The sequence below is a fragment of the Mirounga leonina genome, unplaced genomic scaffold (assembly GCF_011800145.1).
Source record: "Mirounga leonina isolate KUSES-001 unplaced genomic scaffold, KU_Mleo_1.0 Mir_170, whole genome shotgun sequence".
Taxonomy (NCBI): Eukaryota; Metazoa; Chordata; class Mammalia; order Carnivora; family Phocidae; genus Mirounga; species Mirounga leonina.
Genome location: NW_023270433.1, coordinates 37,299,030 through 37,325,377, shown reverse-complemented (window position 1 = coordinate 37,325,377; position 26,348 = coordinate 37,299,030). Strand labels below are relative to the sequence as shown.

The 26,348-nt window shown below is 40.6% G+C and overlaps 1 protein-coding gene across 1 annotated transcript; it reads right to left on the bottom strand.

Moving 5' to 3' along the window:
• Positions 1 to 349: 349 nt before the first annotated feature.
• On the bottom strand, positions 350 to 20,790 carry SMU1 (SMU1 DNA replication regulator and spliceosomal factor). Its single transcript, XM_035016491.1, has 12 exons — positions 20,646 to 20,790; positions 16,400 to 16,610; positions 14,718 to 14,870; positions 13,419 to 13,529; positions 11,971 to 12,099; positions 10,415 to 10,534; positions 8,568 to 8,684; positions 7,824 to 7,951; positions 6,749 to 6,875; positions 4,240 to 4,407; positions 1,952 to 2,104; positions 350 to 868 (listed from the first exon to the last, which is right to left on the bottom strand). Exons 1-12 carry the CDS (start codon positions 20,669 to 20,671, stop codon positions 770 to 772), a joined length of 1,542 nt encoding a protein of 513 aa, XP_034872382.1. The 5' UTR covers positions 20,672 to 20,790; the 3' UTR covers positions 350 to 769.
• Between the last annotated feature and the right edge of the window lie 5,558 nt (positions 20,791 to 26,348).

Sequence of the window (26,348 nt, the reverse complement as noted above, 5' to 3'; positions counted from 1 at the left end):
TCCTTTTCTAATTTCCTTCAGAACAATAGCACATTTTCAATGCCAAAACTTCAGATGCCAAAACTGAATTCTCATAATGGATCCTGCAACTAGTACTACCCAGAAGATGGAGATGATAGTCTCTGGAGTTGGCCAGAACACATGAGAAGGCACAGCTAAGAAGAGTGAGTGGACGGTGAGGGCAATGAAATGAGTATCCTATGCAACGCCCGACCTTTTTACATTCAATCTTTCTAAATAGGAACAGACTTCCTCCTGTACTGGGATTAATAATGCTTTATCCCACCCTCCTCACTTGATTCTAAATATGTAAACTAGATGAGCACTTATTTACATTTAAAAACAAAGCCTCCGAAAAGGGTAAAGTTTATTAACACCTTAAAAAAACGGACCAGCAAAGAGCTACTGAATATGGGATAATTACTTATTCACAAGTTTTACTGCAGGAGGTACATTTTAATCACTATTTCAAATCAAAGGAGTACAGTTTTCTTCTAGAAACAGCAGTATTTCACTCTTCAGGTAGATTATTGAAAACATTAAGTGACTGCCCCAATTAGAAACAGATAAATGAATACCTTAAAAATACATATAAAAGGGTAACTGCTACTTAAACATGAATTGAATTTTCACAAAATTATTCTTGTTCCTAATTCAGACAATTGCTTAGAAAAGGTAGCCTTAAAAAAAAAAAAAAAAAAAAGCAATACATGAATATGTCTTTACTTAAGTACATGCTCTCAAGCAAGTTTTAAAAGAAAAGTGGAAATTAGGGTTTCCAGAGCTTTAGGAGTCCATCCTCACTGTAGGTAGCAATCAGGTTCTGATGAGGGTGATGTGCGATACCAATCACATCCTTCTCGTGAACCTGGGAAAAGTAAAGTACTGGGTTAGAGGATATAGGTCTATAAAAATCACCCCAAAGAGGCTTCCAGAGCTGAGTGGGAGGGAGAAAGAGTGAAGCTTCTACTTCTCACCAAAGAAATCGATCCTAAGGCAGCCTTGAAGAGGGCTAAACAAACAAAACAAAAACAAATGAGGCTATCACTCTGCTAGTTCACATTTTTTGTACTGTTTTTCATAATGTGTGAATAATGCTTTGTCCCAAATCACTTTTGCATTACAGTTGATCCTACTCACCATCACTGTTTTGTAAATTCTAGGCCAAGACAATGGCTAAGACCAAATGATTCCATCAACTCAGTGAACTTGTATTTTCCAGACCCCTCAGCTAGGCACCCCTGAGATCTGTATGGAGGCCTGACAGGGCAGGTGCATCAAAAGCTCACTCAAGAATCATGTGAGGCCAAGAGATGATTTTCTAACATGGGTATGTATATAATTTTTTATATGTTCATACCACTTCTCCTTCTGGACCACAGAAAACTACATTTTCCCTGTCCCCCTGGCATTTAGTCAGCCATGTGACTGAATTCTAACCAAAAAAGAATGAGGAACAAAGTAACATAAGCCACTTCCAGATGTGAGTCTCAAAAACATGCAGTGTAGCCCTCAGCTAGTTTTTCTCCTCCTGAGATCTTGGAGGCCACATATTCCAAATGACACAACTAAAAGATGGAGAAAGACGATCTAACTCCTATCACACTGTGGCATAACAAGAAATAAGATGTATCTGCCACTCTCTGATCCCAGCAGAGAGGATATGGCTAAATCTAGCTAGCTAGACAGGCATGTTCCCTTTCTTATTCTCTGCTTTATGTCCACCCATTCTATTCACTTGAAGCTGAGGGTTCACTGAAGGATGACCTTTCCTGAGAGAGGAGGTAATTCCATACCATTACTTACGGGCCCTATATTTTATTTAGTGATGCAATTTTTACACTTTTTAGATACCAAGCTTCACACAGCAGTCTGGAAAAGGTTTACTTCGGAGTTCAGAAAGACATAAGTATTAAATTTCTTGAGATGGCCTCAAGTCAGTAATACTCACTGTCAAAGTTCTCTCCAGTTTGCCAGTGACTGTGCTAAAACAGTAGAGCACGAAGTCCTCCCCAACACAGTAGATCCACTCACCGCGGGGAGACAGGGCGCAGCAAACAAAATCACCACCTTCCCTCTTACCAGAGCTGAAGCTCCTGACAATCTAAATCATACCATACCCCAAGGCAAAAACAAAACATCTGCATTAGCAGCAATTTTAACTAACATCTTTACATTGTTAATTCCACATTTTGGTTTCCTGACATTTATAATTAGATCAATTACACTCATCGTGTGCTAAATCCTCTTGCCTGGGAAATATTCCACGGATAAGCTATCTAAACTTAATCATACATCCCAAGTTACCAACCCTGCTCTTTAGTCTACTGTCATTTTCCCCTGAAGCAAATTCATTACCACCCAAACAATTTCTAAATCAATATACTACCAGTTCTCAATGCTCTGTGGACTTACACTCCACTGTTTCCTCTAACAGAATGGGATGCTTTCCTCATGCAAGATGGAACTCTGTCTCCAAAACCTTGCTTGCTCTACTTTATACACCACATCATCATAAATCAAGCTGAGTGAAAGCAATCTCAAGAGGTTAAAAGGTTACATACCATATGAGTGCATTTTTACAACATTCTCAAAATGACAATAATGGAAAGCAAATCAGTGGTCGTTAGGGGCTAGGGATGGGTGGGCGTAAAGTTTGACTATAAAGGTTGTAGCATGAGCAAGTTCCTCTGGGGATAATGAATACAGTTCTGTATCCTGATTGTGGTGGTAGTTACAAAAATCTATACATCTGATAAAATTTCATGGAACTTGTCGCCTCAAAATGAACGCATGTAAAGACTAGTGAAACCCAAATAAGGTTTGTATTTGAATTAATAGTATTGTATCAATGTCATTTACTGGTTTTTGATAATTGTACTATGGTTACATATGACGTACCAGCAGAAAATTAGGAAGTAGGCAACTACAGCTGGTTATGCAGGGAGCCAGGAAATAGTGCAGACCAGCCATCTCAACCATGTGCTCTTTTTTTGTAAGTTAGTTTAGTTAGTTAGTTCAGTCAGTCTGTGTCTCTATTTAATCTCTATACCCAACCTGGAGCTTGAACTCACAGCCCCAAGATCAAGAGCTGCAAGCTCTTCCAGCTGAGCCAGCCAGATGGCCTTCAACCATGGGTTCTAAACTACAAATTTATCAGTGATAAGAGTTAATGGGATGGAGAGACGGTTCCAGACACCACCCCTGGCTCTTCTCCATGCTCAGCAGAATCCCCAAGGGCCCAAGCCAACATGTCAGTAGCACCACAACAAGTTCCCAGGGCTTGAGACCTTAATCTTGACACTCCTAATGTCCCTGGTGCTACAAAAGTGCCGATTACAAATACATATCATGAACACACTGTTGCCCTTTTCCGATGACTCGAGTGCTACCTTAGATCGTGTGGTAACTAGGAGACGTACTGAGTTAGTAATCCACATACTGTAGCTCCCTTACTCAGACAGGGACTGTTATCAACACCACAGGTTTGAACTGCCCATGTCCACTTACATACAGATTTTGTTAATTTAATGTTTTTTTTTTTTTAGTAATCTCTACACCCAGTGTGGGGCTCAAACTCACAACCCTGAAATCAAGAGTCGCATGCTCTTCTAACTGATCCAGCACTCCATGGATTTTTAAAAAAATAAATACAGTATGGTACTGTAAATGTATTTTCTCTTCCTTATGATTTTCTTAATAACATCTTTTCTCTAAGCTTACTTTATGGTAAGAATACAGTATATAGGGGCGCCTGGGTGGCTCAGCCGTTAAACATCTGCCTTTGGCTCAGGTCATGATCCCAGGGTCCTGGGATCGAGCCCCGCATTGGGCTCTCTGCTCAGAGGGAAGCCTGCTTCTCCTTCTCCCACTCCCCCTGCTTGTGTTCCCTCTCTCACTGTGTCTGTCTCTGTCAAATAAATAAATAAGATCTTTAAAAAAAAAAAAATACAGTATACACAATACATACAATATACAAAATACGTGTTAATTGTTTGTTATCGGTAAGGCTTCCAGTCAACAGTAGGCTATTAGTAGTTAAGTTTTGGGGAGTGTCAAAAGTAATATGCAGATTACTGTCCAGGAGGTTGGTGCCCCTAACCCCTGTATTGTTTTGGGGTCAATTATATACGGTTTTTGGAGTGATGAACCCGTATTTGGTTACTGGAAGGCCAGAACCAAGGCATGATTTAGGAATGGCCCACAGGATCCGTACAAAGGCACTTTCTGAGCACTCACCTGCCCCTGCATGTTCATGATGACCACTGTATTTGATCTGTTACACACCACAAAGTGCTCTGGATTTTTAGGAAGCAGGATCACACTGTTGACAGTGATATCTGTCCCCGCAGTGCTGCCCAGGGATTTAAAGGTATTTGAACATTCTGTGGTCTTCATATTCCAGATCTGTAACACAAAAATTTAAGGTGTTAACATTTTTGGGGTATAAGAATTTCTAAAGTTTGGGGATTAAAAAAATGAACATTTGGTAACTAAAAACGAATAAAACTGACTCAGAAAAAAAAGCTTCTTGATTTTTAGTCCTATCAAATACCTAGCTTTGCCATATACATAGTAAGCACTTATCATGTTTGCTGATTAACTGGTATCAACAAAAGTCACAAGGCTATGATCTTTTCTTACAAAATTTTCCTAATGAGCTATGTATCTTTAAAATTTGCCACGCATCAATACTGCTACCGTCAACCAGAAGCTATCCTTATCTGGTTATCAAAATAAAACACGGGCTTTTTAGAACTGTATGCTCAGGACTCTATCCTGAGATTCTGATTTGATAGCTCTGGGGGGGGGCATAGACATGTCCATTTTTCAAAAAGCTCCACAAATGATTCCAGTACAGCTTGAACCACTGAAGAGAAGCCAGTGTTGACACACACATGAGGATCCATGAAGTAGAAGTCACTCTTGGACACGTGTATTATCTCTCCCAGCCCAACTTCTCTTCTGGTAATAGTCCCCATCCTAATGCTTTTCACCTTGCCCTTCTGGGCTGTTATGAACTGCTGGGGTTAAATCAGACATCACAGTTATTGAAATCTGAGCTGTGCTGAGAGAAAAATGGACCAGATCTTGAATGGCATTGTCTGGACCCCATTCACTTAACGAGGTACACAGACACAAAAGCCTCAAAGGCACAGACTGCGTTGGTTGCTCTGTGCTTTCAACAGAGCTTAGCATAAAACAGACATTGAATACCTATAAACAGGAGGAAAGAACTGCCCCACTAATTCCCCAGTGTTTATTTTCCTAATTTATACTGTTATCATCTGCCCCAAATCTGTTCTCTAAAGCCCAATTGCCTTCAGGAGAGAAATGAACTTTTAAGTAAAGAGTTCTAAGGCTCCCAGTGTTTTCTGTCCAAAAAGTCAGTGAGATGCTTTACCTGACTCTCTGAAGAACTAAAGGAAAAGACCACAAAACAAAGAGGGATAGACAGGCAACCTCCCACTGGCATTGTACAAGTTGTAAGGCCCATATACAAAGCACAAAGAGGGCAAATCCCATGACTAAAGTACTAAGAGCTCTGTGTATCTCCCCAACCATCCTGAGGAAGACTTTCCTACCCTCAGGTTCCTGGTTCAATTCCCAAGCCAGAACAAGCAATTTCAGAGGGTGGTCTTTTAGGCGTTTGTGTTAAAATGCTTAGGTCTTCTGCCACAAACTACACACATACATAAGGCAATTTAAAAGCAGGTCCAGGGCACCTGGGTGGCTCAGTCGGCTAGGTAGCTGCTTTCGGCTCCACTCGTGATCCCGGGGTCCTGGGATCAAGTCCTACATCGGGCTTCCTGCTCTGTGGGGAGCCAGCTTCTCCCTCTGCCTCCCCTTCTCTGTCTCTCATAAATAAAATCTTTTTTAAAAAATTAAATAAAAGCAGGTCCAGAATATAAATGGGATTGTCTCAAAGATCTCCAGCAATTTTCTATTTGGATTTCTCATCTCTTTTAGGAAATGAGGCCTGCTATTAAAATAACCAAACCTCGGGCGCCTGGGTGGCTCAGTCATTAAGCGTCTGCCTTTGGCTCAGGTCATGATCCCAGGGTCCTGGGATCGAGTCCCACATCGGGCTCCCTGCTCGGCAGGAAGCCTGCTTCTTCCTCTCCCACTCCCCCTGCTTGTGTTCCTGCTCTCGCTATCTCTCTCTCTGTCAAATAAATAAAATCTTAAAATAAATAAATAAATAAATAACCAAACCTCTTAAGGTGCTGAAGATCACTACTTGCAGTTGAGAGCTGAGGACAGTAAATGAATATTTGAGAAAGGGCTTAGTTGTACTCTACACCTCTCCTGCCTCTCTACAAATGCTGTTGGGAAGGCCCCTAAAATGTTGGGGGGTCAGGGGTCGGGTGAGACTGTGCAACAAAAAAAAGATCTATTTATCTGGCCACTAAGCCCTTTGTAAACTTGACTATCGTGGGTGAACCATACCTTTATCAAGATAGACTTTAACCACTATAAATAGGGTGTGACTTAATACAGGCCTCCACACCCTTCCTCTTTTCCTACACGATAAAGTCTACTTTGATTATGTAAGTTTGAAACTGGAGGTCCTTCAGTAGGGATTCACCAAAGAATATTACTACTGTCTCAGACTCCACTCATTTACAGCTTGAAAACAGCTAATAAAGAAGTTTACTCCACCACAATCATCACTATTATCACCACTGAAAACTCTTCAAAGGACAAAAATAGAAACCCCAAAATAGACCAGTAGCAAATACTTAACCTTTACAGTGCCATCAGAGGATGCACTAATAATATAATGTCCATCTTGTGTAAAAGTTGCTTCATTAACAAAGGAGGAATGGCCACGAAATTCCTTCAATGTTTTCCCAGATTTTAAACCATGAATTCTATCACAAACAAAAAGAAATTTACAATTAATATTCTATAGAATGCAGGGCGCCTGGGTGGCTCAGTCGGTTAACAGTCTGCCTTGAGGTCATGAAACCAGGGTCCTGGGATGGAGTCCCACATCAGGCTCCCTGCTTGGCAGGAGTCTGCTTCTCCCTTTCACTCCGCCTTTCCTGCCCACTCGTGTGTGCTCTCTCTAGCTCATTCTCTCACAAATAAATAAAATCTTAAAAAAAAATAGTTTATGTAATAAAAATATTCTATAAACTGCAGTTGGGACCAAATATTCTTTCAATGAATTATAGAAGCTCAATTTATAATATCAGGTGAAGAAAGAGGACTATGCCATTATGTATGTAGTAAAATTTTCATTATGCCAAACAAAACAAAAACAAAAGCTTGGCACAAAGACTGGAAGAAGGGGCACCTGGGTGGCTCAGTAGTTAAGCGTCTGCCTTTGGCTCAGGTCATGATCCCAGGGTCCTGGGATCAAGCCCCACATGGGGCTCCCTGCTCAGCGGGAAGCCTGCTTCTCCCTCTCCCACACCCCCTGCTTGTGTTCCCTCTCTCGCTGTGTCTCTCTCTGTCAAATAAATAAATAAAATCTTTAAAAAAAAAAAAAAAAGACTGGAAGAAAATATGCCAATAATACCATAGGCTTCTGTTCAGGGACATACTTCCAGGTCTTGGCTATATTTGTAATATGTCCTCTATGGTGCTTCTGCTGCAGGTGGGTCAAAAATCACACTTTGAGAAACATGAAACACTGCTATAATCCCTTTCTCTCTTCTGGGTAGACTCAAATGAACAAAATAATAATGAGGTCTCACATACACTGACTCTTCATATAACACCATCTTGGTGAAAGCATAAGGAATCACGAGTACCTCCCTCCAGTGCTTCATTATAGCAAACCCAAGTGAGGGAGTTTGGGGACTCTTACTTACCGAATTGTCTGGTCAAAAGAGGCACTAAGGATCTGACTGCTATCCTTAGAAAAGCTTAGACAGGTGACACCTTTACTGTGTGCCCTTTCAAATCTCCTTAAACACTGTCCACTCTGAATCTTCCATACCTTTACATAAAAAAAAAAATAGTAAAAACTTGTAAACAGAGTCCCACTCTAGCCTGCAGAGCCAAGCAAGATGCAATGCTCAATACTGTACTAAAACAGCATTAAAAATGCATGCTAATAGTTGAATATGGCTGCTTCACATAGTGCAATAACTGAATCCTCTGAAACTTAAACCTCTTTCCTTGTAAATTATTAAAACAAAAATTCAGACTCAAAGTTCACTTAGCAGAGACTTTTCTGTATTTTATCTAGCCCAGGGTGTTTCACCAGCAATTAAATACAAACCACAGCTAATCAACAGCAGACCACCCCATTCCCTAAAAAAAACCCCAAAGTACAACACATCATATAAGGTGAGCCAGGGTGGTACAGCAGAAAGGGCATGAGGAGCAGATCTAAGTTGAAGTCCCAATCTATCAGTTACCAACTGTGTGACCTTAAACTGATTATTGAACCTCCTGAGGCAGAGTTATTAGGATTAAATAAGAAAAAGTAAATTAGCATAAAGTTGATGCTCAACAAAGTCGCTACTATTAAGCTATCACATGTGGAACACTACCTCATTGCAGAAGTATCAAAATGTCTACATATAAAGGTTTGTGCCACTAATAAATACCTTGATTTTTCCATCTTGGGCCCCAGTTGCTAACATTTCTGTATCTCTGCTGAAACACATGCAGAGGACAGCATCGTCCATCATCATAAAGTTATCCTGGGCCTGGTATTTAAGATCCTAAAGGAAACAAAGATAAGCAGTTACCAAAATAACACAAAACCCCCAGTTATGCCAGATCTCTACAAACCCACTAAAAGCAGAATAACGGATTGTGCCTACTCTGAATTTCCAAAGCAAATACTAGTGCCATGTACACGTTCCTAATGAACCACTGCTAGTGCTGGGAATAAGTAATTTTGTACACTTCAAATTAATACTCTAAAAAATTCCAATATAACACCCTTTTGCTTACTGATCTTTTTTCTATGCAAAATTCCCCTACAATTCTACATTGTACATTTTTAATGTATCTGAATTTATTTTAGGGTATGATGTGAAAAACCAATGTCTTTTCCAAATTGCCAGCTACTTTTCCTAAAGCCATATATTGACTAATCGACTTGTGATGTTTCTTTTATCATCCATTACTATTCAGAACAAAGTATCTTCATCTTTTCCTAATTACAAAGTAAGACTGCATCATGGTTTTTTTGGGTTTTTTTGTTTTTTTAAAGATTTTATTTATTTGACAGAGAGAGACACAGCGAGAGAGGGAACACAAGCAGAGGGAGTGGGAGAGGGAGAAGCAGGCTCCCCGCAGAGCAGGGAGCCCGATGTGGGACTCGATCCCAGGACCCTGGGATCATGACCTGAGCCAAAGGCAGTCGCTCAACCGACTGAGCCACCCAGGCGCCCTGCATCATGGTTTTAAAAAAAAAAAAAGCAAACTATAAGGAAATATATGAAGCAGAAAATGAAAACCACTCATGAATTCACTACCCATGGAGTGGAAGTTAGTATTCTATGATAAAGATTATATTTTAAATCAGTGGATAGTCAATAAATACCTATTTAGGAAAAAAATTACGTTGGATCTACACCAACTTCATCCCCCTAAACAAATTCCAATGGATCAAAAATTAAACATAAAATGAAACATGAAAGCAACTAGAAGTTGTAGAAGAAAAAAATGGATAAATATAATGATACAAAAAAATTAAGTCTATAAAAAATGATGAGCAAAGTCAAAAGATAACGGTCAAAACTGAAAAATATTTGCAATACATATTACAAAGATTGATTTCCTCAAACTTCCTAAAAATCAGTTAGAATCCAAAAGAAAAATAGACAAACAATACGAAGACTTCACAGAACAGGAAATATTAGTGGCTTTTCACATATAAAAAGATATTCAACTTCATTCATAATAAGAGAAACAATTAGTACTACAATTACATTAGATTAGAAACAATAAGTAATTGCTTACATATACCTAGAAATTCCAGGAAGATTACATAAGAAACTGATGACCGTGGCTGGACCAAGGAAGAGAACTGACCAGCTGAGGGACAAGGATAGGAGCAAGACTCTTGCTCTTGCTCCTGAATAACTGTTCTGTTTTATAAAATGTTGTATCAGATGGGGGCACCTGGGTGGCTCAGTCGGTTAAGTGTCTGACTTCGGCTCAGGTCAAGATCTCAGTGTCCTGGGATGGAGCCCTGAGTCTGGCTCTGCGCTCAGCAGGGAGTATGCTTCTCCCTTTCCCTTCCCCTCTGCTCCTCCCCCTGCTCATGCTCGAGCTAGCCCTCTCTCTCTCAAACAAATATTATCTTTAAAAAAATGTTGTATCAGATGTATATATTATTCATTTAAAAAATAAACTTATATTGTAAAAATAACAAATAATTTAAAAACAAAAAATAGAGAATTCTCCCATTAGAAAAGTTAATCTATTTTAAATACTTTACCTTCCTGATTTTTCCAGTCGTAAAGTTCCAGACTTCAATGAATCCATCAACAGACCCAGTGACCAAATACTGACCATCTGGAGAAAATCGAGCACACTCCACATGTGATTTCTGACCAAACTGTTTCAAATGAAACAATGAAACAGATGCATTTTTATCTACTGACCTTAAAACAATTTCCATTTTAACCTTTTGAGAAATCCTGCCCTAGCACAAAGTCATAGCTAGCCTATATTATGGCGTATTGGAGGGGTATTTCTGTATCTGGACACAGAGACAATGGATATATTTTCTCTGGCCAGTTTTAGGTCTGGGCTCTCAGTTTAAACTAGGTTTTTTTTAATGTGAAGTTGATATTTCCAAAGCAATGTGAAAGGACTTGGAACAAATAATCCTATTAAAACACTCAGTAAGTTTTTACGTGAAGCAGCCACTATCAGTATGACTTTCACACTCAGTACGAGACAATATGTTGTACATCTAGGGGACAACAATTCAGTGTTTCAAAATAAATGTCTGTTTTCCTATACTGCTTTGTAAGCAAATTTTCCATCTGGTTTCTTTTCATGACCTTCATTTAATCAAGTGATAATGTGTGGCTGACTGACTCTAGAATTAGAGCTGACAGACTATTTGCCTAGGAGATGTATCCTGAGCATTTACCAGCAATGATGTTCCCAATAATAGATGAAAACTACAGAACATTAGACAAATGAAAACAGAGAAAAGCTCTATTATGAATTTCGTTTTAAATGCCAGAAAAGGAAAGTCTTTATAAAAGAAAATCTTAGCCCAGCAGCATAATTATAATGGATTTCTGTCTCAAGGCTTCAGCCAGGTAAATAGAACAGTGCTACTCAGAAATATCTTTACATGCGAATCAGAACATATAATCCAGAAAAGATAAATTCAAAGCCCTAAGCCAAAGGTCCAAGATTTGAGGAATATGAAATATTTCAAAATCCATAAATTCAGTAAGAGCACAAACCCAGAGAGAAACTAATAGAAAGGAGATGCTGAAGTAGCAAATAGGCTTGAAATTCTGGGAATTGCAGCAATTTCGTGATTGTGCTTTGTGCTAGAAAAGTCTCAGATTAAAATAATAAACAAACAAACAAACAAACAAAAAACATGAACCAGCCACGAGATGATAAAATTATTTTCCTCGAACACCACACAAGCCTGCTTTACAGTCCATGCCTGGTACTTTGCCGGACATGTAACAGGCAAAAGCAGCAATGATGAACAGGGCGAATACACAGAAAGCTCACAGTTAGTTCCAGGCATACCCAAAGAGCTAACCAATGTTAGTGGTTAGAGCTAACCAATGCTTCCAAATGAAGGCCTCCTGGGAGGAAGTGCAAGGGCAGAGGATGGGCCAGCTGCCAAATTTATGGATATACACCTGAGGGGTGCCACTGCCAGACCCCAGGAGGACCCCAGTGGTCACCAGCAGCAACCCTGAAAGTTGTCAGCTCCTGGCACACAGCCTGGCTGAGCAAGCACAGAGTCCTCAACAAATGATGAGCAAATGGCTGAGTATCTAAGGATCCTACCTTAATATGCCTGCTCAGCTGTGTAGGAAACTTTTCTTCTTCCACATCTTTGACGGCCGCTTTGCCTCGGAACAAATCTATGGTCATGCCGGGAGGAAGCAACCCCTGGTGCTGCTGCCACTTCAGTGCCTGTCAGCAAAGAAACGCACACTAACCTGCTTGGCTGCTTCTAAGATCTCGTCCTGACTGCTCAAAGCCCAGCCCGAAAGGACCAGGTTACCATCCACACCCACACACCTTTGGCCCTCCAAAGACAACATAATCTGTGCAACTCTGTGTCTTTGGAACACAGGCTGATCCTGGGGTGCAAGGGAACTCTGAGAGCCAACAGGTCCGTATTTCCATATCTATTTTCTTAGAGGTTTGACTTTTATTATAAACAAAATTTGGAAAACAAAAATCTCCCACAGTCCCAACATCCAAATAGAGCCACTGTTGGTTAGCATTTTATGTATACCTTCTACCTCCCCCTTACGTGTGTTTATTAACATATCTGTAATGATGTTCTATATAAAATTTTATATTGTTTTCACCTATCCTCAGATCATGCAATGACATAACTATCAATTCAATGGCTGTAAAATATACCCTACATGGTGAATGTTTTAACAGTTTAATTGATATATTAATGAACAGTCACACTGCTACCAATTTTTTACACGGCTAAATTATGCCACAATAAACACTTCTGAACATAAGGCTTTTTCTATTTGAGGGATAATACTCACAGAATAGATTCCTAGAAGAAAAATTATTGAATCCAAAAAAGAATATGAAGGTTAAGGCTCTTGATATACACCGCCAGACCGTTTTCCCAAAAAGTTACAACTTCAACAGTGTTTGTGACTACATTATGGGGAGTGGAAAAATCATGGATTTCGGAGACTGATGGTCCTAGGCTAGATCATTTGCCAACTCTTATTTTCATTTATGTCCTTTGCCCACTTATCTATTGTATTTTTACTACTTTTCCTATTGATTTTTGAGCTTTTAATGTGATCAGGGTCGGGACTATGAGCCCCACATTGAGTGTAAAGATTACTTAAAAAAAAAAAGGTCCAGAAAAGTTAGGTAATGTGCCAAAGCCCACATTAGTTGGTAAGTGAGAGATCTTGGATTCTAACTATGGTAAACATTTATTCCAATTTGCCTTTGACAGTGTCCTGGCACAATGAGCAACAGCACCCTTAAGCCATCCCAAATGGGATGATAAATTCTACGACCATCCTAATTCTAACTAACTCTAGAGCTTGTGCTATTAACCACTAATCTATACTGCTTCTCCCAGGATAAATGAGGGCGGCATGGAACAGGTACTGGTACAAGCAGCTCTACGGGCAGTTCCCAGTTCTAAGGATGTCTGATTTCTTTAGCCTGTACATATAGTTTATATATAGGAAACAGTACCAGGAGTTCAGGGTAATTTCAGTTCCACAGACTTTAATTACCTGCCCCAGCAATGCCATGAGACGAGATGGAGGCACCACACTGACTTCCCCAGCTAACGCCTGGGCAATTGCTGCTCTTCTCTTCTCTTTGCTACTTCCATCTGGGTATGCCTGAAAAAGGAGAAGGATAGGAGTGTGCTTACTTAAAAACAACAATAATCATCAAGCAGAAACATTTTTTTTTTAAGATTTTATTTATTTGACAGAGAGAGAGAGCCTGTACAAGCAGGAGGAGCTGCAGGCAAAGAGGGAGAGGGAGAAGCAGGTTCCCTGCTGAGCAAGGAGCCCAATGCAGAACTTGATCCCAGGACCCTGGGATCATGACCTGAGCCGAAGGCAGACACCCAACGACTGAGCCACTCAGCTGCCCCAAGCAGAAACATTTAAAAAATATATAAAAAAAATGTATCTGGTTAAAGAAGGGATTAATTATATTAATTAGTTAAGACAACTCCCAACTCTCCCCACTTGCATTTCAAAAGTATGCATTGGAGAGACCTGAGGTCAGCCAATCCACACTGTTATTTCTGAAAGGGTCCAAGTAAACCACGTCAAAGCCAGAGTTGTTTTTCCAGTTTTTTTAAAAATCTGCAGAGCTGAGGATTCTTTTAGTAATTTTTTGGTCATTTACTTCAGTCCAACGACTCCCAGCCCAGAAGTTCTTCACCACCTCTAACTTGAATCCTGTTATGGTAATCTAAACTTCCTTCCTTTATCTTCATGGTTTCTGTGAGTTTACCCTAACTTTCCACTCTCTAGGACCTATTAAATTCTTCTTCCTCCTATTTAGACTAGTAAAAGGCTGGATGAGAAATAATGAAACAGTGAAACATATAATAAGGTTTGGGAAGAAGAAAAGAGTATCTGTCACCACACTCTACCAGTAAGCATAACTGGCTGAGACAAAAGCATGAGCTTTCTAAGAACTAAAAACGTTGAGAGAAAACTGCACTTTTGGGCCAAGGGACACAAATGCACAGTAAATATGCTAGCCGTCAGGCAGCACTTCAGGGTCAAATAAGTACTTGGGCTAATGTGGAAATTATATCACAGTAAATTTTTTGCTTCTTTACTAATCAACATACAACCCTCTAAAATGGAATGTGTAGGGGAGGGAAGACCTTCAAATATTCAGAAAATTGAACAAGATTATTCTCTTTAGCATATGTAAATTCCAATCAACACACATATACAGTAAAGTATCATTCTCAAAAATTAAATCAAAATCAGTATCCAATAAAATGGTAAAAAACAGATTATTGCATTTTTTTTAAAGTTAACAAGAGCTTCTTGTCATACCTCACGAGGATCAAAATAAGACCTGGCCAAGAGGTTCTCCAAATGAATATACCGCTCTGGCTGTGTTTGTTTTAACATGATCATGGGGTCAGTCTGTCTCAGGAGTGACCTGGCAGCTCCCAATTCACGCAGCTCTATCAATTCCAGAACCACCTGGAAAATTGAAAGAAAATGTCTGTTTCAATGCATTCTCTTAGTACTCTTTCAGTACAATTTCTGATTCAGAAATGGCCTCCCAACATGATTTCCAATATTAGGAAATATTCCTTTCTCTTTTCCCTACCATTTTCAGGTGGATAAATGAAGCAATTATAAATAGCAACTTCAATTTTTCTTTCTTTTTTTTTTTTAAGATCTTATTTATTTATAAGAGAGGGAGGGAGCACAAGGCGGGGAGGGGCAGAGGGAGGGGGAGGTGCAGATTCCCCGCTGAGTGGCGGAGCCTGACACAGGACTCAATCTCACGACCCTGAGATCATGACCTGAGCTGAAGTTGGACGCTTAAGCAACTGAGCCACCCCAGTCTTTCAACTTCTGTCTTTCATTTTTATCTACCCATCTCCTCTCCGCTCTGGCTTACTGTTCAGAATACAGAAACTGAAAAAACTAAAGATGAGAATATTTCCAAGGGCTCCAGAGAAACCTTTCTCCAATAAATGAAATTTTCTTTGGGGAATTACTGAACTCATGTGGATTGTAAATAAACAAACTATCCTATTTTTATTTTGAACAACACTACATTCCTATTTCCAGAAAGCCCATTCTGTTATTATACAAGGGTATAATAACTAATTTATATGATCTTTGCCCTGGTTTCCTGGCATGGAGCTTCTAAAAACCTTGGAATTTTCCTAATGATAGGAATATCTTCATTATTAATGAGCCCCTTGCATCACATCTGAGTTTGTGCTATGAAGACAGCTCATGGAAAGGCCTGGTTGCCAGAAAGACCAACCACATTAGAGGGTTGGGGTTTTAAGCCAGCCCAACCTCCAAGGAGTGCTGGGGAGCTGAAGATTGAATGAAACCCCAATAAAAACCCCAATGGAGCTTCCTAGTTGGTAAACACATTAATAAGCCAGGTGAGACACTCCACAGGGAGAGAACATTAGAAGCTCTCCACTCAGGACCCTCCGAGACCTCACCTTTATGTGTCTCTTCATTTGGCTGATCCTGATCTGTATTCTTGATAATATAACTGTAATCATAAATACAGCACTTTCCTGAGTTCTGTGATTCATTCTAGTGAATTATCAATTCTTAAGGGGTCATGGGTACCCAGATATGCAGCCACTTGGTCAGGAGTGTGGGTGGCCTGAGACCCCAAAAAAGTGCATCTTGTGTCTGAAGTAAAGGGAATCTTGTGGAGGGCTGGGCCTTTAGCTTGCAGGGTCTGCACTAATTCTGGGTGGTTAGCGCCAGAACTGAATTGTAATACTCTACTTGGTATCAGAACAGTTTATTTAATGATCACTTAAAAAATAATTTTAATTTAGGAAAATCTTGGCTTTTCAAAAAAAAAAAAGAGGAAAAAAAACATACAAAGAACTCAAGCCTTGACAGTATAAGTTTTAAGGGCTGTTACAGTCCCACAGTACTTCAAGGAATGCTCGCTGATGCTTCCCAGTGAGGGGACCCTCAATAAACCAACTGAAGGGGATCAGCATCACCTCCACTCTTACCTGTTCATAGAGGTCAATGAGGGTTTTGTCTGGCAATTTCAAAGACTGTATAGCCTGTAAAACAGTATCCCAATGGCCACTATTAATGTCAGCTACAAAACTCTCAATGCTGTCCACCGTATTCAGAGACACAGTAGTCTCTTCCTGTAAAGTTGCTAGCGCCCGATGTAAACTGTTCTCCTTTAGGTACTGCATGATAAGACGGATCACACTGAAAAAAGAAAGCAACTCATTTAGTTCAGGAATCCTCACACACCAAAAGAGTCCACAAAATAAAGCCCCCCTAGCTTATTTCTTCTATTCGGCCATCCTCCTTTCACTCTTTGCTTTCCAGTTATCATGTAAGTAAACTTTCCAAAAATCACAGAATCTCGAGGTACAAGGGACTTTGAGGATCATCTAGTCCAACCTTCAAGTCAAAATTCAAGAACTGGGGTTAGGAAGGAGAAATAATTTGCCTAGTGTCTCACAGTCAGCTAGAAAAGGAGTTGGTACTACGGTGACTCTCTTACTTCCAAGGTATGAGATCTTTTTACTATGCCAAGTTTCTTATTAACTTGGCATAATGTATGATTATATTGTTGAATACTTTTTGAAAAGACTTATTTATTGGGGCGCCTGGGTGGCTCAGTCGTTAAGCGTCTGCCTTTGGCTCAGGTCATGATCCCAGGGTCCTGGGATCGAGCCCCGCATCGGGCTCCCTGCTCTGCGGGGAGCCTGCTTCTCCCTCTCCCACTCCCCCTGCTTGTGTTCCCTCTCTCGCTGTGTCTCTCTCTGTCAAATAAATAAATAAAATCTTAAAAAAAAAAAAAAAGACTTATTTATTAGAGAGTGTGTGTGTGTGAGCACATGGCGGGGAGGGGCAGAGGGAGAGAATGGACCCAGGGCTTGATCTCACAATCCTGAGCTCATGACTTGAGCTTACTCAACTGAGCCACCAAGGCACCCCTAACTGTTGTCCACTTTTGTGAAATACTTAAACCTAGTCCAGTCATTGACACAATATACTCGAAATGCTTATAGGATGATTTGGTCCATTCTTTTAAACAATAAAAAAAAATATAAAGTGAGATTTTCTTAATGGGGATTTGTTAAACAATAAGTAGAACCATACTGTATGTAAAAGTAAAACAAAGTAACACCTACCACTGCCTTTATTACCAAATTTTCAGGACAAGTGAAATAAAAACATTGTGGATTCACTTTCCCAAGGGAAAAGAGGAGCCAGATAATTTCCAAATATTGAGAGAAGAAGCAACCACTTTCAACATGTGACAAAACTTTTAAGTTATTTATAGTTATTTATAGTTAAAACTTTTTTTTTTTTAAAGATTTTATTTATTTATTTGACAGAGAGAGACACAGCGAGAGAGGGAACACAAGCAGGGGGAGTGGGAGAGGGAGAAGCAGGCTTCCCGCGGAGCAGGGAGCCCGATGCGGGGCTGGATCCCAGGACCCTGGGATCATGACCTGAGCCAAAGGCAGACGCTTAACGACTGAGCCACCCAGGCGCCCCTATAGTTAAAACTTCTTGATCTTGGGCTTAGTAAGGAATCTGGTGAAGAATCTGTTCATACAGACTGTAAAACTTCACTGTACAATGCTGTAATACACTGTTTTCCTTCTTTCTTTAGAAGTACATATGTGGCTCACACTGTATTTTTTTCTTCTTCTTCTTTTTAAAGAGGGGAGGCAGAAGGAGGGACAAATAGAGAAAATCTTAAGTAGGCTCCAGACCCAGCATGGAGCCTGTTGTGGGGCTTGATCTCACAACCCTGAGATCATGATCTGAGCCAAAATCAACTGTTGAATGCTTAACCCACAGAGCCACCCAGGCGCCCCTCATACTGTATTTCTACGGACAGCAGGAGAAGAGAGGGTCAGACTGTCCTGGCTGGAAGGAATTACAGATTGGAATTTAGTCAATTCTATCAGAGAGAAATAATAAACATAAAAAAATGAACAATGTTTACTGTTTATTATGCACTTACTATATACCAGGTACCGTTTTAAGTATTTTAGGCATATTGATTCATTTACTCCTCAAAACAATCCTATGAGGTATTACTATTATGTCCATTTTACAGATAAGGATTTGACCAAGTAACAGAGATAAATGGAAAAATGAAGGCTCAAACTGACAATGTGGCTCTTGAGCATACATCCCTGACAGGAAAGCAAACACCCTCTTCTTAAAAACTCCTGCAGAAGGAAACTGATTACTGCTACTTGCATTAAGTAGTCTTTTCTCTCATGGCCCCTTTGAGAGATACTCAGGTTTAGATCCCTGCTATTTTAGTACCTACTATCTTTCTTAGGATACTTCCATTTGCACTCCCAAAAAAGGCACCCTCCCTGTAAAAATCTCATATTTGACACACCTCAAATCAAAATTTACTTTCTTCCAACACAATGTACAGTTGACTCTTGAACAACATGGGTTAAGGGCACTGACCCGCTGCACAGTCAAGAATCTGTGTTTAACTTGATTCCCCAAAATCTCAAAAGTTAATAGCCTGCTGTTGACAGAAGCCTTACTGATAACATAAAGAGTCAATTAACATATATTCTGTATGTTATAGGTATTATAAACTGTGTCCTAACAATAAAGCAAGCTAAAAAAGGAAAATCATTAGGAAGAGTACACTTACAGTATTGTACGATAAAAATATGCTCAGATAAGTAGATGTGCACAGTTCAAACCCATGTTATTTAGGGGTCAACTGTAATACACAAAGACCTAAAAGCTCTGGAGATAGGCTGGGATTTGAATCAGAGTTCTGTCACTTACTGTGACCCTGGGCAAGTCAGTTAACATCTCTGCGTGTTTCCTCATCTGTTAAGAAAAATACCTACCCTGTAGGGTTGACTATACTGTTAATAGCATGACTGGCACAGAAAATACTCACTAACTAGTAGCTATTACTGATAATAAAAACATGCAAGGGTGCCTGACTGGTTCAGTCGGTAGAGTGTGAGGCTCTTGATCTCAGGGTTGTGGGTTTAAGCCCCACACTGCGTGTAGAGATTACTTAAAAATAAAATCTTAAAAACAAACGAACGAACAAGCATGCAGCAGCCCAAGGATGGGAGAATGGTTGGTGTCTGCTCTTATTGAGACCCCAAAGCACGGAATCCTTTCCAACTCCTGCCCTGACTTAGTTGTCTTAGTTGCCAGCACTATCACTCTTCTTTGCTTTTTCTCCACAACACTTACTACCATCTGTTAAGTCTCATATTTTACTTACTGTTTTTGTCTGTTGTGTGGGCCCTCCCCAATCACAATGTACATTCTATAAAGGGAAGGATTTTTGTGTTTTGTTAACTACTGCATCCCCAGGGTCTAGAACAGTACATAGTAGACAGTATTTGTTGAATGAATAAACCTCCCTTCTTCCTGTGGCAGGTCTTCAGGACAAGTCCTCTCCCTTACTTGCACTCAAGACACAAACGTTATGTCTGCTGGTTTAATTATTATGTATAGGCAAGGGCAAGGTAGAGGGTGGAGTCCTAAAAAAGTTCACTAAAGACCTTCTTCAGTCATTAGTCCGCCTCCCCCCCAAGTAGATCATTCTTCTGGCCCAATCTGCAGATTCTGTCTCTCCTTTGTAGCTACAGAGAACTCTCTGACCAATCAAAATTCAGCGCCAGATACCGCTTCATAAAACAGCTAATCGTTCGTTCATTCCAACGGCAGTAATTGAGGCTCTACGGTCTGCTAAGCACTGGGACTATACGGAAAAGGAGCTCCTAGGCGCCTACACAGGCCAGTAGGGTGGGCAGAGAAACAGCTACAATACTGGGTAAGTAAGTGCTGGGCAGAGAAACGCAAAGGGGCCATATAAGCAGAGGAAACGAATCACACCGTTACAGGGGAAGCGGGAAGAGAAGGAAGCTTAAAATCCGAGCTCCCTTGTGCAGGTAATTAGACTGGAGTCCAGAATGGATGGGCAATCTGATCAGTCACAGAACGCGCCAGGAGTTGGCGATGGCTAGAACTCAGATCTTCAAGGCCTATCCTTCCTCCTAGCCCCGTGCAGTCTCCCATGGGGCTGTGGGCTTCTCGTCCGCGACTTTCTAGTGGGCCCGCCTCCGACGTAGCCAGATCCAAGAAGCTTCTCTGTAGGCAAGGAGAAGCCCTCCACTCCCTAGGCTCTCAGACGCCTCCCCCTGAGCATCTTCCACTCCACACCCTTCACCTCCCCGCCCCCACCACTTCGCAAACTTCCGCCACCGCAGGACTCACTCCGAGGACTCGATTTCGATCGACATAGTGATATCTTCACGAGGGAACAAACCAGTCCGCTCTTAGGCCCCGTCGCGCAACACACCAAACACACCTCCGGCGGCCGCCTTACACCACTTCCGCTCGACGTCAGACGCCCGCTCCGGAGACGGCGTGTACGACAGAGGGGCGTGGAGTGCGTGAGGGGCGGGGCTTCGAGAGGCTGTCCGAGGTCTGCGTCTGAGCTCCTGCTCCGCCACTCGGGAAAACAATTCTCCCATCTCCTCCCTAAGGGGAAACTGCTTAGAAGCGCTGGTTTGGAAATTTTGCTTTCCATCTGATGCAATTAATTGACTAGGTGTAAAGATAGGATTGAATTCACAGTACCTGACTGGGAGATTAATACATTCGAAACCAGTGGAATACTAGCCAACATTTGCAGGAAAAGTTAAGTGGGAAGAAATAAACAGAAAGATGGATTTAAAAGAATAATAGGACTTTGAAGCCAAAACAGTTTAATCAGTCTAATTATGAAAAAAGTTGGGGACATAGTTGGGATTTGCATACCCACTTCTTGGAAAGAGCTAAAGTATTTATAGCATTTCCAACTAAGTAGTTTAAAAGAGTTTCACTGCAGTGGTAGATTACTAGAAAAACAGTGAAACCAAAGCAAATTGTTCAAAGGGAGACTTGAGACTCCTTTTTCTAGATTTCAAACCATACATTATTAAATTAATAGAGACAAATGAAATGTGGTGTCAATGAATTTCATAAAGGCTAGTTTTTAAAATACTGTATTGCCATTCTATATAAATTTTAAAAAGTATTTGCAGCAAAATGGTAAGAAATCTATGTTGTGAAAATTACATATTGAAATGATTTATTTGGAGATTTCCTGTTGGCTTTCAGTCTTATCTGATACTGTCCCCAAAGTTCTGCACACAGTTTCTCTCTAGCCTCTTAAATACTGCTGCTTTTTTTTCAAATCTTTCTCTGTTTCCCATCAACTCTTCAAAGACATGGTCTCCAATATCACAAAGGTCTTAGAATCTAAATATTTGCTCCAACATGCGGTGAGATAGGTGTGTGATTTCTGAGATTCTTCCACTATCCCATCCCATGACACAACATAGATTATTACATCTTCCTTGAAGAGCCAGCTCATTTTCAACAATAGCATATTCATTATCTCCACCTAGTACTTGTCATGTTATTTTTGCTTCAATCAAGGATACTTCCCTATGTCACTTATACAAATAAGTCTTCTCTATAATTATTTAACCACACGTTTTATTCTAGTGTCTGCTACACCTCTGCCTTCATTTTAAATGGAATAGCTTCTCTTGTAACTCCTATTAAATCTTTAGGCCCGGGGCGCCTGGGTGGCTCAGTCGTTAAGCGTCTGCCTTCCGCTCAGGTCATGATGCCGGGGTCCTGGGATTGAGCCCCACATCAAGCCCCACACCAGGCTCCCTGCTCAGCAGGAAGCCTGCTTCTCCCTCTCTCACTCCCCCCTGCTTGTGTTTCCTCTCTCGCTGTGTCTCTCTCTGTCAAATAAATAAAATAAAATCTTAAAAAAAAAAAAAAAAACTTTAGGCCCAAGGATTTAAATATTGAAATAAATATTGCTATATTTTATAACAGTTTTTTCATATGTATTAGGCATTATGTTTATTTTTTCATCTGTATGAGTAGATTATATTATCTAAGAATTTCAAGATACCAAAGGAAATATTACCAAATATTTGGAGGACCTTGAGTCTAATAGTACTTGAGAGCATATAGGGTAGATCTCCATCACAGATAATTTCAACATAATGACTCCAAGCTCTTACTCTATTTTTTTATCCTTGGAAAAATATTTTAGAAAATAATACTTATTTTGAAAAAGAAACATTTATGTAAAGTGAGGCAATTCCTTTGGTTTCACTTTAGTTTCTTTTTATTCAGTCAATTACAGGTACAATTAAATTGGTTTTTTCTCTAAAAAAATAACATGTATTATATTCTAGGAAAGCACAGGTCCACAATTCCTTACCTAAAATTCTGAAATCTAAAGAGCTGTGAAAATTAAAGGTATTTTATAAGTTACTTGGCAGCACAATCTGTCCTGAATTTAAGTAAGGCTGTTTGCAGTTTTTTAAACATCTTTTAGTGTGAATATTCATATGCAGAAATGTTAACATATTTAATTATGGAGTACTGCCTAGATCCTGCTGGGAGATATTATAAGATATACAGCATATAAACCATGCTATCTTTTCAAAATAAAAAAATTCTAAAATCCAAAACATGTCTAGCCTATTTTCAGAAAAAGTGTTGTGAACCTCTTCTACCTAAGTATCTATCTAATCTTCTATTGTATATATATGTAAAGGCTCTTTGAAGTGATATTCACCTAACCTCATCTGGATGATAAGATTTGGACTAATATTTTATTCTCTTCATTTTTCTGCATCATTAAAATTATTTTTCATAAACATAAAATATTTTTTTGAATTTCAAGAAGAAAAGTTATAGTATTTAAAGGTGCAGGTATCAGTTATCTGAAAATTTAACTTACATGGAAAAATTCAATCTCTGATAATTCTAATTTCAGAGAAATAAAAATTGCTTCTAAACTAAAAAAAAAAGGTGTGGGGGCAGTGAGGGGTGGGAGGGTGCACATAAACTGTATTCTATCTGCACCACTTACTGCCTTAAAAAAAAAATCCCTGTTGTTGGGTGCCTGGGTGGCTCAGTTGGTTAAGCGACTGCCTTCGGCTCAGGTCATGATCCTGGACTCCCTGGATCGAGTCCCGCATCGGGCTCCCTGCTCGGCAGGGAGTCTGCTTCTCCCTCTGACCCTCCCCCCTCTCATGTGCTCTCTCTCAAATTAATTAATTAATTAAAAATTTAAAAATCCCTGTTGCCAAGCGGCCTTTTTCAAATCAGAGCTTATCTGTGGCTGTGTCTGTGGTTTATGCATCCACGACAGACACCATTCCTGAAAAATGAAATTTTATTACAGTTAGCAGCCTCATCCTTTATCTCTTAGATGTGTTGGATTTTTAATCTCTGATTAACAGCCAATATCTCTGACATCACATACTGTCCTCATCCATGTTTCCTCTGTAATAGCAGATTTAAAGATGATGTTTTTGTTACTGTGTCCTAAAACTGTAGTCTTTACCTAGTTAGGAAGGTTTTTTTCCCCCTAAACTAGCTGCTTATGTAAGTCTTCTGTATCCCAACTATATAACCCATCAATTTCCATATCCTTTTCATACCCAAAGCATAAACTTTTGTCATCTTTCTGATCCCTTATTAGCAAAACGATAAACTTTAGCAGTTACTAGAAGACCAATTTGTCTATGAGGTTTTGTTTTTACCACTAGACAAATGAGGTCTCTCATATCTCTTTATCTGTAAAGAAACTCAACAACACAACTTCTAACCTCTAATCCAGGCAGTTGTATTCATCAGGAAGCTTCTCACTTTCCACGTAGGGACTAGGTTACAGCCTCCTAGACCTGATTTCTTTTTTTTTTAAAGATTTTATTTATTTATTTGTCAGAGAGACAGAACACAAGCAGGGGAGAGGCAGGCAGAGGGAGAAGCAGGCTCCCTGCCGAGCAAGGAGCCCAATGTGGGACTCTATCCCAGGACCCTGGGATCATGACCTGAGCCAAAGGCAGCCACTTAACCGACTGAGCCACCCAGGCGTCCCTAGATCTGATTGCTGGTGAACAAATGGCCTAGAGTGACCCCCAAGGGAATCCTAATTTACTGATCAGGTCCCCTTTCCAGAAAGTGGGCCCTTCCCAAAAGTCGTGTCTCTGCAGTCTAACTCCTTAATCCAGCAGAGGGCAGGCTGATCACAGAAAAGCTTCCATTATAAACTGGATCTCCAGATATCTAACTCGTTATTAAGGAGGAGAGGTTATAGGGGAAAGAGATCCTCCAATGGGCAAATGAAGTAGAAGGCAGGGTCAATATTTGAGTGCCAAAATGGGGCAAAAGATTGACCCTTCCTATTAAACGAGATCAATTTCATCTAACGTGATAATAAGGCAAAGTCTAGAGAAAAATTAGCACACAATTCTACCTATTCAAGGCAGGACATGACTTATAGGTCTTATACTTATAACTCAACCTTCTTTTTTTTTTAAAGATTTTTTATTTACTTGACAGAGAGAGAGACACAGCGAGAGAGGGAACACAAGCAGGGGGTGTGGGAGAGGGAGAAGCAGGCTTCCCGCAGAGCGGGGAGCCCGATGTGGGGCTCGATGCGGGGCTCGATGCGGGGCTCAATGCAGGGCTCGATCCCAGGACCCCGGGATCATGACCTGAGACGAAGGCAGACGCTTAACGACTGAGCCACACAGGCGCCCCAACCTTCTCCTTTTTAATTCCCACCTCCTTTTCTAGAGCAGGAATCTCTGCACCATCCCTGATGAAGGACTTTCATTTTTTTTCTTTTATATACCCACTTGATTGAAAGCCACCTGTTCCAACTTGGAACAAAATGTGCTTTTCTGTAACTCCCAAAGAGCAATCCTGTTCCCTTCAGAGATTACAGTGTGGCCCTAGCCCTACAGTCAAAAGGGCGGTTTCACTTATTTGTGGAACATAAGGAATAGCATGGAGGACATTAGGAGAAGGAAGGGAGAAATGAAGGGGGGGGGAATTAGAGGGGGAAACGAACCATGACAGACTATGGACTCTGGGAATCAAACTGAGGGTTTTAGAGGGGGGTGGGGGATGGGTGAGCCTGGTGATGGTTATTAAGGAGGACACGTATTGCATGGAGAACTGGTTGTTATATGCAAACAATCATGGAACACTACATCAAAAACTAATGATGTAATGTATAGTGACTAACATAACATAATAAAAAAATTATAATTAAAAAAAGGGCAGGGCGCCTGGGTGGCTCAGTTGGTTGAGCGACTGCCTTCGGCTCAGGTCATGATCCTGGAGTCCCGGGATCGAGTCTCGCATCGGGCTCCCTGCTCGGCAAGGAGTCTGCTTCTCCCTCTGACCCTCCTCCCTCTCATGCTCTCTGTCTCTCATTCTCTATGTCTCAAAGAAATAAATAAAATCTTTAAAAAAAATTTAAAAAAAAAAAAAGGGCAGTTTCTCCACATGGATTCATTTTTATCAGGAACAAAAATCTTTTCCAGAAACCCCTCCCCCTTCAGCTGATACATTGACCAAGATGGCAGTATGTGTCCGTGGTGGAGTTGAAGCCATCACTGGTGACGGGAATGGAATTACCATGGTCGGCCTGAGTGCACATGTGCCACCTGGGACTATGAAGAGACTGCTTTCCTGAGCATCCAAATACAATGGCAGATCATCCAGCAAGGAGGAAGAGATGGAGCTAGTTGGGTGGACAGCCAACCCTGACTGCATGGTCTGGTCTGTGAAGCCGGTAGGAGGCACTGAAGAGTCCCATCACACAGACAAGAAAGTGGAGAGGAGGAGTGGAGGGCTCTGCCCAGATCTCACAGTGAGTCCCAAGCTTGTAAGAACTCATTTATGCTGACTTCTGTCCCTTCCCTCCCTTCTTTGACCAATGTCCAAATCAATGGCTGCAGATGCTGTCCTCAGTGGACCAGCCAAGTCCAGGTTTATAGGACTAGAGAGAAGCAGAGGGGGAAAGATGCATTCCTAGGAGGGCAAGGAAATGGGACTAACTTGGGACACAGAGAATAGTTCTAGCCTGGTGACATGATGCTT

Bases quoted from the DNA above. Each gene is read 5' to 3' on its own strand.
- SMU1 (XM_035016491.1), bottom strand. From the start codon at position 20,671: ATGTCGATCGAAATCGAGTCCTCGGA. The intron at 13,530-14,717 runs GTATGACAAGAA...CTCCTTTTTCAG, and splicing joins CTTATTTTGATCCTCGTGAG to GCATACCCAGATGGAAGTAG. The intron at 10,535-11,970 runs GTAGGATCCTTA...CATTTGAAACAG, and splicing joins AGCTGAGCAGGCATATTAAG to TTTGGTCAGAAATCACATGT.